This window comes from Condylura cristata, unplaced genomic scaffold, assembly GCF_000260355.1.
Source record: "Condylura cristata isolate star-nosed mole 26May11 unplaced genomic scaffold, ConCri1.0 scaffold00013, whole genome shotgun sequence".
Classification (NCBI taxonomy): domain Eukaryota; kingdom Metazoa; phylum Chordata; class Mammalia; order Eulipotyphla; family Talpidae; genus Condylura; species Condylura cristata.
The window spans coordinates 20,298,750-20,314,561 of record NW_004567114.1 but is presented as its reverse complement, the minus strand read 5'-3'; the positions used below and the strand labels follow the sequence as shown (position 1 = coordinate 20,314,561).

At 48.6% G+C, this 15,812-nt stretch overlaps 1 protein-coding gene across 1 annotated transcript in view; it reads left to right on the top strand.

Moving 5' to 3' along the window:
• Window positions 1–6,378: 6,378 nt before the first annotated feature.
• FLVCR2 (feline leukemia virus subgroup C cellular receptor family, member 2) overlaps window positions 6,379–15,812 on the top strand; it is a 45,969-nt gene continuing 36,535 nt past the window's right edge. Inside the window, exon 1 of the mRNA XM_004681678.2 lies at window positions 6,379–7,077. Within this exon, the coding sequence (XP_004681735.1) occupies window positions 6,379–7,077 (699 nt within the window). The remainder of the gene's footprint in view (window positions 7,078–15,812) is intronic.

Sequence of the window (15,812 nt, the reverse complement as noted above, 5' to 3'; positions counted from 1 at the left end):
TCCACCACCTGCCTCTGGTGCCTGAGCTCTTGCTTCCTGTCTGACGCCTTGTTTTCTGGAGCCTTCCTCCTTTGATTCAGTGGCACATATCTTCAGCAGCTTTCTGGGAGAAAGAGGACAAGGTAGCACCTTTGTTTGAAACCTGCAATGTGTGAACAGGCTTGATTCTCTTCTCATACACTGTTGTTGGTGGTTCCTGCTAGAGTATTCCAGGTAGCAGGTGATTTGTCTTCAGAGGCATTGTTTCCTGGGCTAGTTCCAGGCTTGATGACAATGCTATTGACATTCTGTCCAATTTTGTTTTGTTTTTTTAAACTTTTTTGTTTTGTTTGTCTCATTTTTGCTTAGAATATCTCGAAGGGCCCCTCCCCAGTGGTGCAGTGGGTCAAAGCACCACATTATGAAGCTATCACAGCCACTATAGCATGAGTCCAATCCCCGGCCAGGGAGCTGACTCACAGGCATGGCAGACCGCTCCTGGTTCACCTGTTGCTCTTCTCAGCAGTGTATTTCAGTCAGTCGGCCTGTTCTCCTCCCTACTGGTGAGTCCTCTTACCTTCCCATACCTCCCACACCAGTTCTGTATGCACACATAAATAAATCTTTAAAAAAAAAAAGAACTAGAATATAGGCCAGAGGTGTGGGCGGTAAGCAGACTCACCAGAAACAGAGTGGGGAGAAGAACAGGCAGATGGACTGAAATACACTGCTGAGGGGAGCAGCAGGTGATACAGGAGAGGTCTGCTCTGCCATGTGGGTCAGCTCCTAGGTCTGGATTGAACAGGCTGCAGTGATGATAGCACTGAGACTTAGCCCCTAGGCCACCAGTGAGGCCCTGGCTTTTTAATTTTAAGGAACTTTTTTCTTTAAAGATTTATTCATGCATGTAGAACTAGGGTACAGGCCAGACATGCAGGGGCAGTGAGAGGATTCACCAGAGACAGAGTGGGGAGCAGAACAGGCAGATGGACTGAAATACAGGGCTGAGGGGAGCCGCAGGTGGGTCAGGAGATGTCTGCTATGCCATGTGGGTCAGCTCCCTGGCTAGGGATCAAACTAGTGCTGTAGTGGATATGGTAGCTTCATAGTGCTTTTTTGTTTTTTTACTTAAAAAAAAAAAGTTAAGATTTTTTTATGCTTACAGAGCTGGGTACAGGCCAGAGGTGCAGGGGCCTTGAGAGGATTCACCAGCGACTGAGTGGGGAACAGAGCAGGCAGATTGACCACGTACACGGCAGAGGGGATCAGCAGCAGACAAGAGAGGTCTGCTGCGCCATGGGGTCACCTCCGGGGCCCGGGAATGAACTTGCACTGAGCCAACTAGCTTGCAGTGCTGTGTCCTAACCTGTTGTGCCATCAGGAAGGGCCTGAATCTGTTTTTACCTTTCTGAAAACCTGTGGGATTTCCTCTTTGTCCTAGTTCTCTGAAATTCTGAGGTGCTGTGTAATTCAACTCAATTCCACAGACAGGTTAGGAGCAGGGGTTGGACTGCTTATTTCACTAAATACTCCAGGATGTAAGTCTGGAGGTGTGGGAGAGAGGCAGACAGAATACTGCTGAGTATTCAGTATGTATAAATTATACATATAAAAGATTTACAAAGTGTGACACTTTTACAAATTCCAAGTGTCTATTTTTTTTAGTTGTTTTTTTTTTTATTAAAAAGTTTATTTTTACATCATTTTGCACATTTTTTTTTCATCTCAATTGTAATCCCCACGGTTTTCCCATCACCAAATCACCCCTGTGCCACCACCATAGTCCCGTGCATTTATTTCCCTCCCCCAAGTGTCTATTTTTAAGAGGGATTTAGTCCAAGGTTTCAACTCGATTTGTTTCATTAGCAATTTAGCCTTTCCATGCACTCAACAAACTCCATGACTTCTTCATGGAAGTCCACTTGGATGGTGGTAAACTATTAATAATATATCATTCTGACCTCAAGTTCGGTTCTTATCGCTAGGAGGTTCTGTTATAAATCTCATAGCCTGAATAGTCATTTTATAAAGGACCAGGAAAATTTGAGTTCTATGCCAGAGGTTCCTTTCCCATAAAAGGCATTCCTGTAAACAAGCAGAACACTGATACACATAACATATAGTAGGCTGTGCAATAATATATTTTTCCTTCCAATGACTAGTACAAAATAATTCTCTCTGCGTAATATCTTCCTTATATGTATAGCTGTTCTTCCCATGATGGCAAGCAGCCAGACGACAGCAATAGCCTGTTGATTAGCAGAGTATTACTTTGAAAACAACTCACATGATCTTGTTTAATTCTCACAACAACCCTATGAGGCAGATATTTTTGATGTTCACTTTTATAGATTCAGAAACTAAAAGAGAGATTAAATAACTTGTTGTGATCCCAAGCTAATAGTGGCAGAACAAAAGTTGAATTCTTTAGGTAGACTGAAGCCAGAGCTCCCAACAGATCCCACTTGCCCCTCCACAAAAGCAACCCCAAGGAGCACTAGGACCCCAGGTTAGATTCCTCGCTAGCTGTCACAAAACAGGAACTTTGATACAGATGAGAGCATGGGAGAAGCTTCCAGGAAGAGAATCTGAAACCTGTCTATTGTTTCTTGTTCTGACCTAATTGGCTGTGGGCTGAAGAATGCACACCAGCTTCCTGAGAGGGGACATGATCCATTTCTTCATCTTTAAATGAAGCTAGGAATGCATTCTGCCCAGTGACACCACCATTTAAAACAAAGACTGTCTTCTGAAGGTTGGGTGACAAGCACAGTGAAAAGGCCTAGAGAAAGGATTGGAGGTTCCGTGCTCCTGGAGGGTAATGGGAAACATTATTGGGATTTTGAGAAGAGGGAGTATTAAATTAGTGTAGAAATGCTTAGTTAGTATGAGTTCCTGGTTCAAACATTTCATTATGTTAGGGTCCGAGAACTCGATTACCGCGAAAGACAGAGCGTCACGCAATTTGCAAAGTAGAGTTTATTGGGCTGGCTAGCCAGGGTCAAGCCGTTCCCTGCAGGACACGCAGGTTCACGCAAGACCCCGACCAAAGGAAAGTCAGGGAATATATTAGCCTTGTTGGCCGTTACATACGTCAGAGCCCGCACAGATTCAACTTTAGCAAATGGATTCAAGGATTAACAGACATCACAGCCTGGGTCACAGTTCAACCACCCAATGACAGGTTTCCAGGAATAGATGTCTCATTTCCTGGTGCTCCAGATCCAATCAGCCTGGGCTACACCACTCCCATCATCCAATCAACCCCAAATGCACATTGTTCCTCCTCAACCCATCCTGCACTCTGGGGGGGGGGGCGGGGGTGGGGGTGGGGGGGGTGTGCCCGCCCAGGCCAGTCCAGCCCTGCTCAGCCACCCCCTCCATTCCTTCAATTATAACCCAAGATCCCATAATTTCCACCAGAAGCCAGAGAGTGCCTCCAAGTACCACTCCCTCTCAGGGGGCCAGTGTTTCTGACCCCCCATGGAGGCCATCCCTCCCCCTCCCCCACCCCCCTCCTGGGCACAGTCTCAAGCTCAGGTGCTGGCTGCAGGTGCAGTGCTTTGAGGAGCTGATGAGCTTTACATATGCAGATGGATGCTGGGCGTGGGGGTGTGTCTCAGTGATCCTGGCTGTGTGGTATGTGGTGGGGCATTCAGAGTGTTAAAAGATCCCCTTTATGATTCTAATATGCAATTCACACCACTACCCCACATGTTTAAACTTATTTATTTGGGATCTAAAGTTTAAAATAGGAAACAAAAAGAAATCAGTGGCACCCAGTGGCTCTCAAGTTGAATGTAGAGACAATGAATCACGTGGACATCTTTTAAAAAGCAGCTTCTTGTTCAGAAAGTCTGGAGTGGGCCTAGGACTCTGTTCTCATCCCAGAGGGTCTCCCACGGGGCTCTTGGCAGACTGTGCTCGAGTCTCCAGGCTGGGGCTTGAATGGGCACCGGCTTGCATGACAATGATGGCTCCTAAAGGCAGCTGGGAGTAAGAAGTTACTTCTGTGAGAACAGTTTTCTGAACTCTAAAAGGTAGGCGAGCAGCAGTGACATTGCAGATTTCTTGTGATGCTTAAAAGAGATAAAGCAGGAAACTAGGCTAGCACCATAGCCAGCTTCCTAACTGCCAGGATGACCAATACTCACGGGCTGCTCGCCACCTGCCAGGCATTTCCCCAGTCCTTCCATGCATTAACACGTTCAAGCCTCAACACATCCCCATGGTGCTGTATCTGTGTAAGCCCCAAAGATAGAGAAGGTTGGAGGTTCCCTGCCCCACCCCAGGGTGGAGCTCAGCTTTGAGAAGAAGCAAAAGACTGGGAGAAGGCTGGGGAGAGTGCTTAGGAAGAAGGCTAAGGAGAAGATTTGAAGGAGGCATGTGGAACAAAGAGAAGAAGCTGCACTTAACTGTCAGTCTTGGACCAGGGACTTGGGGTGCATGGAAGGAGATTCTTGAAAGGGACAGAGATGAGGATGAGAGACCCCTGGGAGGCCGACACGGGCAGCCTTTATCTTGACTTGTATTTTGCTTTTGCTTTTTTTGGTTCCAGACTGGCCTGGCCCCATTCCTTTGGGTCCCCACCAAAAGGTGCCTTCGACTTGTGGTAGATTTTTTTTTGTTTCAGATTTATTTATTCATGCATACAGAACTGGGGTAGAGGCCAGAGGTGCAGGGGCCGTGAGAGGATTCACCAGAGACAGAGCGGGGAGCAGAACAGGCAGATAGTGAAGCACACTGCTGAGGGGAGCAGCGGGCGGGTCAGGAGAGGTCTGCCGGGCCATGTGAGTCAGCTCCAGGGCGGGGAATCAAGCTGAAGTGGCTTTAGCTTCATAGTGCTGTGCTTTAACCCGCTGCACCACCAGGGAGGGCCCTGTGGTAGGTTTTTGGCCTTAGGAGCCCTCCTTGGCTGGGTGTTTACTGTCGAGGGAATGGGTAACTGTGGGTGTTTCATGGGGAAACTATTTTATTTATATTCTTGTTTTCCTCTTTATTGCACAGTAGTTGCATTATAGTTCTTTCCTGTTAAAGTTCTCACAACCAAGTACATTTTTTCTTTATGCAGCAGATGGCAGAACCCATTTAGAGGAAGCAGGTTTGGGGGTCTTGGGTGCCCCTCATTCTGCCTGCTAACAGTATGATTTCACTATCCTTAACTTACAGATGAAGAAAACCGGAAACAGACTAGAAGCAGCTGAGCCTATGTTTGAACCCAGGGAGAATCTGTGGTTCTGCAGGAGCAAAGTGGATCTGGGGACACCAGCTCTTCTGCCCTGCAGGCTTGACTTCTTGAGCAGAGGAGCTACCGCCTTGCCCTCTGCCAGGGGCTATGACCAGCAGGTGGCAGCCTAGAGCTAAGTGGACGCTGAGACGAGTCCCAGCCCCAGCCAGTGCTGCGCTGGGGAATTCACCAGAAAACCTCCAGCTTCCTAAGGGTGCCTTAACTCTTCTTCTCCACCCCGGGGTCCTCACCGAGGAAGCTGTGGGAGGATCCACCAGGAAATAACAGCCCAGCCTAACCCATTCAAAGCAAGGAGCAAACTGAGTTGTCGGCAATCCTCTCTACCCCAAAAGCACAACTCGACTTGGAAATCTAAGTTATCTCTTTATACGGAAAGTTCAGCAACATTTGGGGAGCCCTGCCAAGAGGGGAAAAGTCGGGAATTTCTCTTGGATGCCCCGGGCACTTTGGAGGTGGCTGACACCGATGCACCGCTCTTGGGATGCGGAATGTTGCTGAGGACTCTGTGGAGGGTCACCTGGGAAGGGCAGAGGGGATTTTATTACGGGTTCTCTAGGGAGGGAGCTAATGAATTTGAGGTCAGTGCAGGGGTTGGGGGGTAACGGGACGGTTTCCATGACGCCCGGGGTGTGGGGGAGGAATGCATCCCGCAAACTGCGGCGAAACAACTGCTAGAAACAACTGCTAGTCCAGTTGGAAAAGGCGAGGGAAGGGAGTAGTCCGGGTGGGGGGGAGGGCGGGGGGAAGCTGGGCGGACGGGGGGCGGGGGCGGTCACGTGCTCCCAAAGGGGGCGAGGCCCCACACTTAGTCCAGGGCGAGCAGAGTCCGGCAGTCCGGCTGCGTAGTGGTTGTGCAGGGAGGGAAATCTTTCCAGGACCGAGAGGCTGAAAGTGGCCAGAGCGCTTTGGGGAGACCCAAGGCACCAGCGGCTAGGACCAGGCTGAGGCGTCTGCCGCCGGCTGGGGGACAGAGACCCTAGGGCAAAGTGGTTACCCAAGCTTGGGCGTGAGCAAAGGAGCAGCATTAGCGGCTTTTACTCAGGCTCCGGTGTGTATACTCTGAGGCCGGGCGTTGCAAGTGACAGGGCGCTGTCCATTAAGACTACCGGAGTCCTCGGCGCCTGTCCAGGGCTCCAGGAGAGGCTGTGGTCATGGTGATTGAAGGTTCCAACCGGCAGGAGCACGATGGCAGCCCCGCGCAGGAGTCCTCCCTGGGACTGGACCCCAGCGTCAACACCCGCCCCAGCGTCACCATGAACCCCAGCGTCTCCACCCGCCCCAGCGTCACCATCAACCCCATCGTCTCCATCCACCCCAGTGTGTCTGTGCGATCCAGCGCTTCCACCCACCCGGTTACTTTGGCCCAAGGGGTCGACTTGCCCCCCAAGAGTTGTTCTGAGGACCTCGGTGTGATCAAGGTGAGCAGGCGCCGGTGGGTGATCGTCCTGGTGTTTAGCTGCTACTCCTTGTGCAATGCCTTCCAGTGGATCCAGTACAGCTCCATCAGCAACATCTTCATGAACTTCTACGGGGTCAGCGCATTCGCCATTGACTGGCTGTCCATGTGCTACATGTTGACCTACATCCCGCTACTCCTGCCGGTGGCCTGGCTGCTGGAGAAGTTTGGCCTGCGCACCATTGCCCTCACGGGCTCTGCTCTCAACTGCCTGGGGGCCTGGGTGAAGCTGGGCAGCCTGAAGCCGCATCTCTTTCCGGTCACTGTGCTGGGCCAGGTTATCTGCTCGGTGGCCCAGGTCTTCATCCTTGGCATGCCCTCCCGCATTGCTTCCGTCTGGTTCGGGGCCAATGAGGTTTCCACTGCCTGCTCCGTGGCTGTGTTTGGCAATCAGGTGGGTAGAAGAATTCGTGGATGTTCAAGGGAACCTGCATCTGAACTCTGCGGGTCTGAGTGGGTTAGACTGTCTAACTGTCCCTGACCAGGTGCTGGGCAGCTGTCATTTTCTGACTTCAACACTGTTTGTGACTGTGAGTGACTCTGGCAGATGTGACTAACAGTGATGAGTGATTGGGAGAGGTGACACTGTGTCAGGGAAGGGCAGGCAGAGAAGCAAAAAGGGGGATATTTCTTCCCCCCACAATTTCTCCTCCCCCAGCAGAAAGCATGCTTCTGGAGTATTGGCTGTTTTTTTCTCACCTCTTTCCTGAAATTTATCAGTCCACCAGCTTCTTTCTTAGGGAGAAATTCCTGGGGCTGACTATCTGTGTCATCAGAATTTGGCAGGTGTTTTGAGCCAGACTGAACCACATTTCCTAGAATGCGGCCTCTCCTGCTCCGTGGAAGGGCAGAGCTGGGCCTTGGTGTCTGGCACTACTTCTTACCTTCTTTTACACATAGAAGCCAGGACACAGTGGGGATGCTTAGTGCCAAACTACTTCCCTGGCTTTAGAGCCAAGTCCTGCTTGATGGAGTGGAAATCTTGCACTAGATTTTCAAGCTCTAGAAACCTTGGGAAGACCTGGAAAGCTCATGTCTTAATTGTGTCATTTATGTCTTCTTGGGAAGTGAATCTCAAAGTCTCTGCATCTCAAAGTGGTTATGCCCAGCAATTTGGAAGTGTTATGAATCTGATCGGCTTCCCCAAATATTTAAGGCAAATGTTTATGGGCTCCTTCTTTATCTGAACTACCTGCATTCTCTCTTCTTCCCAAGCACCTGTTTAACAAACAACCAGTAACCCTTAGTCCTTGTAGGCCATTTTTTCTCTTATTTGCATTTAGGTCAGCACTTTTGAAAAACTCTGTAAAGGCAAATTTCCCTTTTGTTCACCTTTACCATCAGTAAGTTAACCTGAGCTAGTTTTCCCAGGCCAGTTTAAGTCCTGCTACTTGGGGAGTGGTGTAAATAAACAAAAACAAACAGAGTGGTCTTTTCTATTATTATTAAAGATTTATTTGTTTATGCATTCAAGAGCTGGGGTATAGGCCAGAGGTATGGGGTGAGAGGATTCACCAGAGATAGAGTGGGGAGCAGAACAGGCAGATCTACTGAAATATACTGCTGAGGGGAGCAGCAGGCAAGACAGGAGAGGTCTGCTGTGCCATGTGGGTCAGCTCCCTGGCAAGGGTGGAACTCATGCTGCAGTGGCTGCAGAGAGCTTCATAGTTCTGTTCTTTAGCCTGTTGTGCCAGCAGGGAGGGCCCCAGAGAGGTCTTCTTTTTACACATAAATGAGCCACATAAAATCCTGAACCTAGTTTTCTTTCACCCTGGGTTTGGTTCTAAAGATTCTATTGTGGTTCTAAAGATTCTATTGATTTAACAGTTGGAGATGAATTATGTAGGACATTTGTCAAGCTCTCGCCTCTAAAATGATGTTATTGTAACTGGGCTGTGGGTTTTAACTTCCCATTGCCATCCGGTGGGTCTGCTGGTGGGTCTGCTTACATCGTTGGAGTCTTCCTTTTTAGATGAATAAAGCTGGTGGGTGGGGGGTGGGCAGTGTGAAAGGCAGTAGCTGTCAAGCCTCCAGAGGGCTAAATTTTTCTTATTAGTAGCAGAACAGGATTGGGACACAGTCACCCATTGTTTGGGGCAGGCTGGAGAGCCAACTGGTGAAAACCCTCAGGTGATCTGTTGAGGTCGGACAATGCAAGGTGTTTTTGGTGAGATTAGTGAATCCAACATTATCTGGGTCAACCATGAAGCTTAAATCAGTAGGGTTTTAGGCACTTGCCCTCCCAACTCCCCACTCTCACCCCCATACATCCATGAGGGAACTTAACCAGAAATCACTTTAATACTTGATAAGAATAGTTACTCATTTCTCCCTCTCCCCAACTCCCCACTGTCAGGAAATGCTAAGAATTTTACATTTGAATGCACATATTTTTATCAGCTATTTAGTCTGATCTTTTAGGTTTCATACACCATGCTGTTATGAAAAACTGAATATTTTTGCTTCCTCCCATAGAGATGACTGGTTGTTTAGCCTACCTTTCCAACTAATACATGGCTGAATGAAGGAGAAATATTGACAGAGCACCTTGAGCTTTGTTGCTTAGAAAGAAAGAAAAAAACTGTCAAAATAGGTTTTAAATGTCATTCCGCAGAATAATTCTCCATGGGCTGTAAATTTCACATCAACACAACCCTGCATCCTGGCAGTTTCCCATCTAATATGTCTATGCTCCTAATGATGCTTGTGAAGTTGATGGGTTTGGAGAGCGGATTCTTTGGGTTCGCTCTGGTTTCACCAGCGCTCCCCTCCAGCAGCACGTGATGAGTTTTCCAGGTGAGTTTCTCCACGAGACAAAAGTTAGTTATATTGAGAAGAGCAGGTTAATTAGGGGAAAGGACAGAAGAAAAAGGACTCTTGCACAAAGGCAGGTTGCCCTGAAGGGTCAGGTTTGCTGAGAGGCCTGATGGTCGCAGGGGGGTGGAGGGGCCTGAGGAGAGCCGCCTCTGCTGACTGAGGTCAGTGGAGAGACACAGGGTGCAGGTCACCTGAGCAGGAAGGAGGGAGAGAGTTGGCAAAAAGGAGCACCTTCGTAGGCACAGGTGGGCCCTGTCAGTGTACTGTACTGATAACAGCCTTCTCTCTGGGAGGGGCTTGCGTGGAGGGGTTTGTTTGTTGTTGACTTTGAGTAAACTAAGTGGAATTTGACAGGGGCCAGCTTTCTTCACCTCCTGGTCTGTGCTCCTGACACCCTCTACAGTAGCCTGATACCTGCTTGGGTTGCTGTGCTTTGTGATCGAGGCTTTAGCACCCAAGGATCTTAATTCCTGGACTGGGTTAATGACTGTTTATTCCTTCTACCCCCACCTTCAGCTCTTGGCATTCTGGTCTTGGGTCTTTCCAGTTTTTCTGTTCTTATTTTCCAGCACTTGCAAATGTCAGCCCCTGCTTCCATTAAATTCAATTTTTATCCATTCATTCCAATGTATTTACCATTAGTCAGACACTGCCTAGGGCTGCACAGGGAGTCCCTGCCTTTGTGGAGTTCCATACCAGATTTTGAAATTGTACCAGGCACTAAGATTCAGATTTTAAACAGAGTATAGAAAATTTATTTTCAGTTCTCCTTGATTTTTGAAATAGCTTCTTTGCTAATTGCGTTGGAAAGAGTGAGGAGTCCGACTCTATTAAATACCTACCTATCATGTACAAGGCGCTTTTAAAAAGATCCATTATTTAATTTAACCTTTTCAACAACTCTTTGAGGTAGATGGAATTGTCCCCATGGTTACAGGCGAGAAAATTGAGACCCAGATCAGTGGAGAAGCCACTGGAACCCACCTCCAGAGCCTCTACTAGTGGGCCAGTGTTGAGTCTTTGCGTGGACTCAATATGGCGTTTATTTGTTTAAAAAAATGTGTTTATTTGTTTTAAAAATCTTATATATATATATATATATATATGATTTATTTTTTTTAATGCATTCAGAACTGGGTTACAGGGACTGTGAGAGGAGTCACCAGAGACAGAGTGGGGAGCAGAAGAGGCAGACTGACTGAAATACACTGCTGAGGGGAGCAGGGGTGAGACAGGAGAGATCTGCTGCGCCATGTGGGTCACCTTCCTGACTCGGGATCAAACTTGTGGTAAAGTGTCTTTGGCTAGCTTGTAGTGCTTGTGCTTTAACCCACTGTGCCACCAGGGAGGGCCCCAAAAAGACAGGGTGCCGAGCTTCTAATTCCTCTGTGTCTTGAGAGTCATTTGCATTGATCAGGTGTTTGGTAACTTCCTCCAGAATTTGAGATCTTTCTGTTTTGAAGTTTCTGAATTAGCTTTGCCTCCTCATCCCCTGAGTGTGATCCTTGTAAACCTTGGAGCCTATCATGGAAGGTGGGGTCAAGTCCTGGAAAGAGAAAAACATGAATTCCAGGGAGGGATGGGTGGCAATGTGGGGGGGAAGGGAAGGGAGGGCAGCAGCTAAGCCCCTTGGGGGAACAGTCTGGCCATTTGCACAGGTAGTAACAGCTGGCAGGTTTTAGCTACACTTGTTCTATAGTTTCAAGGGAAAGTGACCTGTGTGGCTAGTGATGTGGACACACCCTTACTGAGACTCCCAAGCTAACTCAATGGCCCTCACAAGGTAGGTGAGAGGGCTGGCAGAGATGTGCAGGTGGGCTCCAGCGGGGGTGAGCCATCTTCAGCATAGAGGGGGAAGGGGCTTTCTAAGGGCATAGTGCCACCCAGAAACGAAGGCACAAACCTTTTTACTCTTTAGCTAAAGAAAATATAGTTACCTTACCGAACCCCTTCTGCAGAAGCCACAGCTGGCTGGGCTTCTATTAGAGCACTATCTAATAGAATAGCATGAAGCTGCCTAGATAACTGAATTTCCTAGTAGTCACCTTAAAATACCCCAAACTGCAAGCTGGCTGCAGCTGCTTCAGTGAGAGTTGATCCCTCCCCCGAGGTGACCCACATGGCACAGCAGACCTCTTCTGACCCGCCACTGCTCCCCTCAGCAGTGTATTTCATCGATCTGCCTGTTCTGCTCCCCACTCTGTCTCTGGTGAATTTTCTTACCGCCCCATACCTCTGGTCTGTATCCTAGTTTTTGTATGCATAAATAAAATAAAATCTTAATGAAATAATACAATACGTCACATGTAAAATAAAGTCAAAAGAAGAGATGAAATTACTTTAAGCACTATGTACATATTTTTAAAGATTTGTTTATTTTTGCATACAAGAACTGTGGTTTAGGTCAGAGATGTGGGGGGGTGAGAGGATTCACCTGAGACAGAGTGGGGCACAGAACAGACAGATCTACTGAAATACACTGTGGAGGGGAGCAGTGGGTGAAACGGGAGAGGTCTGCTGCACTGTGTGGGTCAGCTCCCTGGCTGTGGGTTGAACTTGTGCTGCATTGGCTGATGATAGCTTCATACGGCTGGGTCTTTACCCCTTGCATCACCAGGGAGGCCCAGACCTATATTTTAGTTGGCCCAATAGATCCACACACTATCTTAACGAGTCATCAATATAATAAACAAGCTGTTTTACATTCCATTTTCATACAAAGTCTTTGGACATCAGCATGTACTTTCCACTTACCACTTTCAGACTAGCTGCGTCTCCCAGTCAGCAATAGGGTGTGTTCTGAAGCCAGGTTGAACCGTGCAGGTGAACAATGATGCTGTTTGTAGGAGAGGATAAGTTTTCATTGACTGTCTAAAGTTCCCTGTCTGGTTCTAAAAATTCAACTGACAAAGACAAGACATTTATGGAGTACAAGTTTTAGGTGGTTAAGTAGCCAGCAGAAAGAAATGAGGAAATGTTTGCACCTGTGTATTTTTATGCTCAGTTTGATACTGAGTGGCTTAGTGGGGAAGAACGTGACAGGTCCACGAGGATGAGATGATTCTAGCCTGGGACTAGAAAATTGAGCAGGGACTGTTGAAACCCTGCTAGATGCTGTCCCTGTGTCGTCAGGGATAAGGATGCTCCTGTCTCCTGCAAATAGGAAGGACTCCTCTCAGTTGAGCTTTTAAGGCCAGTTTCAGGGAAGAAGCATAAAGAAGGGGAGAGGTCAGAGAGAGCTTCCTGCTTCTGCCATTCCCTCCAACTCCGTCAGCTTAAAATATTCAGTGAGCCTAGTTCTGGGTGCTGGACTCAGTCCCTGGGTGCTGGACTCAGTCCCTGGTGAGTTTGTTAGTGACTCGATCCCTAGGGTACAGATGGTTCTTATGTTAATATGAGCCAATATCTCATGGTGCTCTTAAAACAACCCTGAGAGAGAGAAGAGATGCAAGATTTGTCTGCGTTTTACTGATGAAGTTGAATTTCGATCAGGTTAAGGGACTGGCCTGAGGATCCAGGGTCAGTAAGTGGTGTCTAATCTTCTATTTACCCAGTTTCTACTGACTTCCCCATAGGTCATGTTTTGAAGATTTCTTGAGTAAAATCAGCAAAGGGCTTTCTGAGGTCTTCCATTCCTGAGAAAGGAGGTATTTGATGTTATGAAAATGAAACAAAACATTCCCCATTTTGTGAACACACTTGACTCCTGCTGAGAAGTGGCAATGCCTAAATCCTGTAAACTTTCCGCAGAAGCCTCAGTTTGAGGCTTCTAAGTGGTTGATGTTTTGGTAGTGACTTTGGGAAGCCCGTGAGGAGGTGAACATGCCAAATTTTGCTGCCCTATTTGGTGTGTCACGTCCTGAATGTTACAGATAAAAAACGATAACCATCTGACGACAGCAGAGGTTCCAACCTTCGGGTTCCAGCAGTTAGACATGGGCTCAGGAAACGGAGTCTGGCTCCGCAAGGGTCATGTTTGCGGGCTGGCTGGCCACGTGGCCCCACCACAGCGGCAGGGTTTTTGGGGGTGCACACGGGAGTCAGGGCTCCGAGGTGTGTTGTTTGGCCTCGTCTTCCCAAACTGTGGCCACCTGGGAATGTTGAAGTCTGGGCTTCTCGCTCTGGATCTCCTAAAGGCAGCGACTTTCAAGGTCAGACAAGGTGAAATTGAAGACAAAGTCTTGTCCTTGCCTATTGATTGTTGTTACTTGAGGTGCACAAGGTGCTGCCCCAGCCACCCACTTTCTGGCCTCCCCTAGTGGTTCAGAAGAGAGGAATTGGCAGGACTGAGGGAGCAGAACAAGGCAGGGGAGACTGAAGTATAATGGGGGTTGATCGACACCCTCAAAAGCTGCTGGTGGCAAGTCGGGTTGTATAAAGGTGACATAGTGACAGTGACCTTGGAGGGTGGTAGGAAGTGACCTTGGAGGGACAGACGAGCTGCAGGTGTCCCTGCAGAGAGCAGCTTCAGCATCTGCGGTTGTCAGATGGTATCTTTTTTTTTTTTTTTTATCTGTAAAGGGTAATCAGAAACCCAAATTTTTGTGCAATTTTTTTTAAAGTTGTGATAAAGTATGCACAACAAAATAGTTCTCATTGTAACCATCCATAGTGTAGAATGCAGTGACCTCAAATATGTTCGCCATGTGGTGCTGCAGTATCTGTACTGGAACTGGGGCCCACCCCTCTCATAACAATAACTCCTCCCTCCCTGGCTTCCCCCTCCTGCCCTTGCTCACCTCTCTGCTACTGTCTGGCAGTGAACTGGCCTCACCTGGGTGCCTAGAGGTGAGGTCATAGGATAGTTGTCTTTCTGTGCCTGACTTGTGAGAGGTTGCTCAGTAGGTGATAACTAATTCTGATGTTAAAAGTAATTATCATCGATGTTTTTTGATTTTTAAGACTTACATACAAGACCTGGAGTCCAGGCCAGAGGTGCGGGGTGGGTGAGAGGACTCACCAGAGACAAGAGTGGGGAGCAGAACAGGCCGACTGACTAAAGTACATGGCTGAGGGGAGCAGCGGGCGGGTCAGGAGAGGTCTGCCGCGCCATGTGGGTCAGCTCCCTGGCCGGGGATGGAACTCCTGCTGCAGTGGCTGAGGACATTTTCACAGTGCTGCACTTTAACCTGTTGTGCCACCTGTATTCTGTGGTTTGACGCTGTGGAATCAAATAAAGCTGTCAGCTTGAGACTCTGGGGAGAGGAATGTGAGTCTGAGTTCCAGTTCCGCTTCCTCCTTCATGGAAAGCCCTGCCACCCCTGCGCTGCAGGCAGCAGGTTCTGAGTGCAGAGGCTGGCACTAGACCAGTGCTTCCCAGCAATAACTGCTGGCCTTTAGGCCTGGGCCCCCATCCACTTCCTTTGCTGGGCACTCCAGGGCTCTAGGGTGTGGGCTGCTGTTTTTCCAACTGGCCTCCCAGTTTTTGAAACCACTAGGAGAAAGGCCCCCACGTTCTTGTCAGGGCTGATTTCCCGTCTTCCTTGTGTGCAGTGTCTGGTATCCACTGTTGGGGGCTTGCTCACTTATCCTTCAGGTTGAGGAAAGAGGCTGGACTAGGCTGGGACTGATGATCTGATTGTGTAAGGTGTTGAAAGTACTCTCCAAGCTTTCTGGGGCGGGTGGAGCCATGGCCGATGCTCTAAATCTCTTGTTGCTTTCAAGTTCCACTCAGTGCCAGGAAGAGCCTCGGGCAGGCCTGGCTTCTGCCTTTGCCTGGCTGCCTCCTGGCATCGTGCAGGTACCTGCAATTCCATGGGTCCAATGTTGGGGTCTAATCCCACGGGCCCCGTTCCTGTAAGTCCAATGTTGACTTTCAGTTTGGCATTGCAGGATTCCTGCTCCCTCTCGCTCCCATCCAACCTGTCCCTTGTTCCCACCCAGCCTTGTCTGCAGCCTGACCAGTCTGGCTCCTTCATTATCTCCTGAAGTTATACCATCTGAGGAGTACGCTTTATAGGCCATGGAGAGTGACATCAGCAAAATGGCAAGCCAGGAAGCCCCCCACCCTCCTCCTCTACAGAGACATGGAATAAACTTGAAATTGGCTAAAAGAACTTGTTTCTGGGCTCTCCCTGGTGGTGCAACCGGTTAAAGCACCACATTATGAAGCTCTTTGAAACCACTGCAGCATGAGTTTGAACCCCCACCAGGGAGCTGACCCATGTGGTACATCAGACCTCTCCTGACCCGCCCGCTGCTCCCTTCAGCAGTGTATTTAAGTAGATCTGCCTGTCCTGCTCTCCACTCTGTCTCTGGTGAATCTTCTCATCCATCACACCTCTGGCCTGTATCCCAGTTCTGTATGCACAA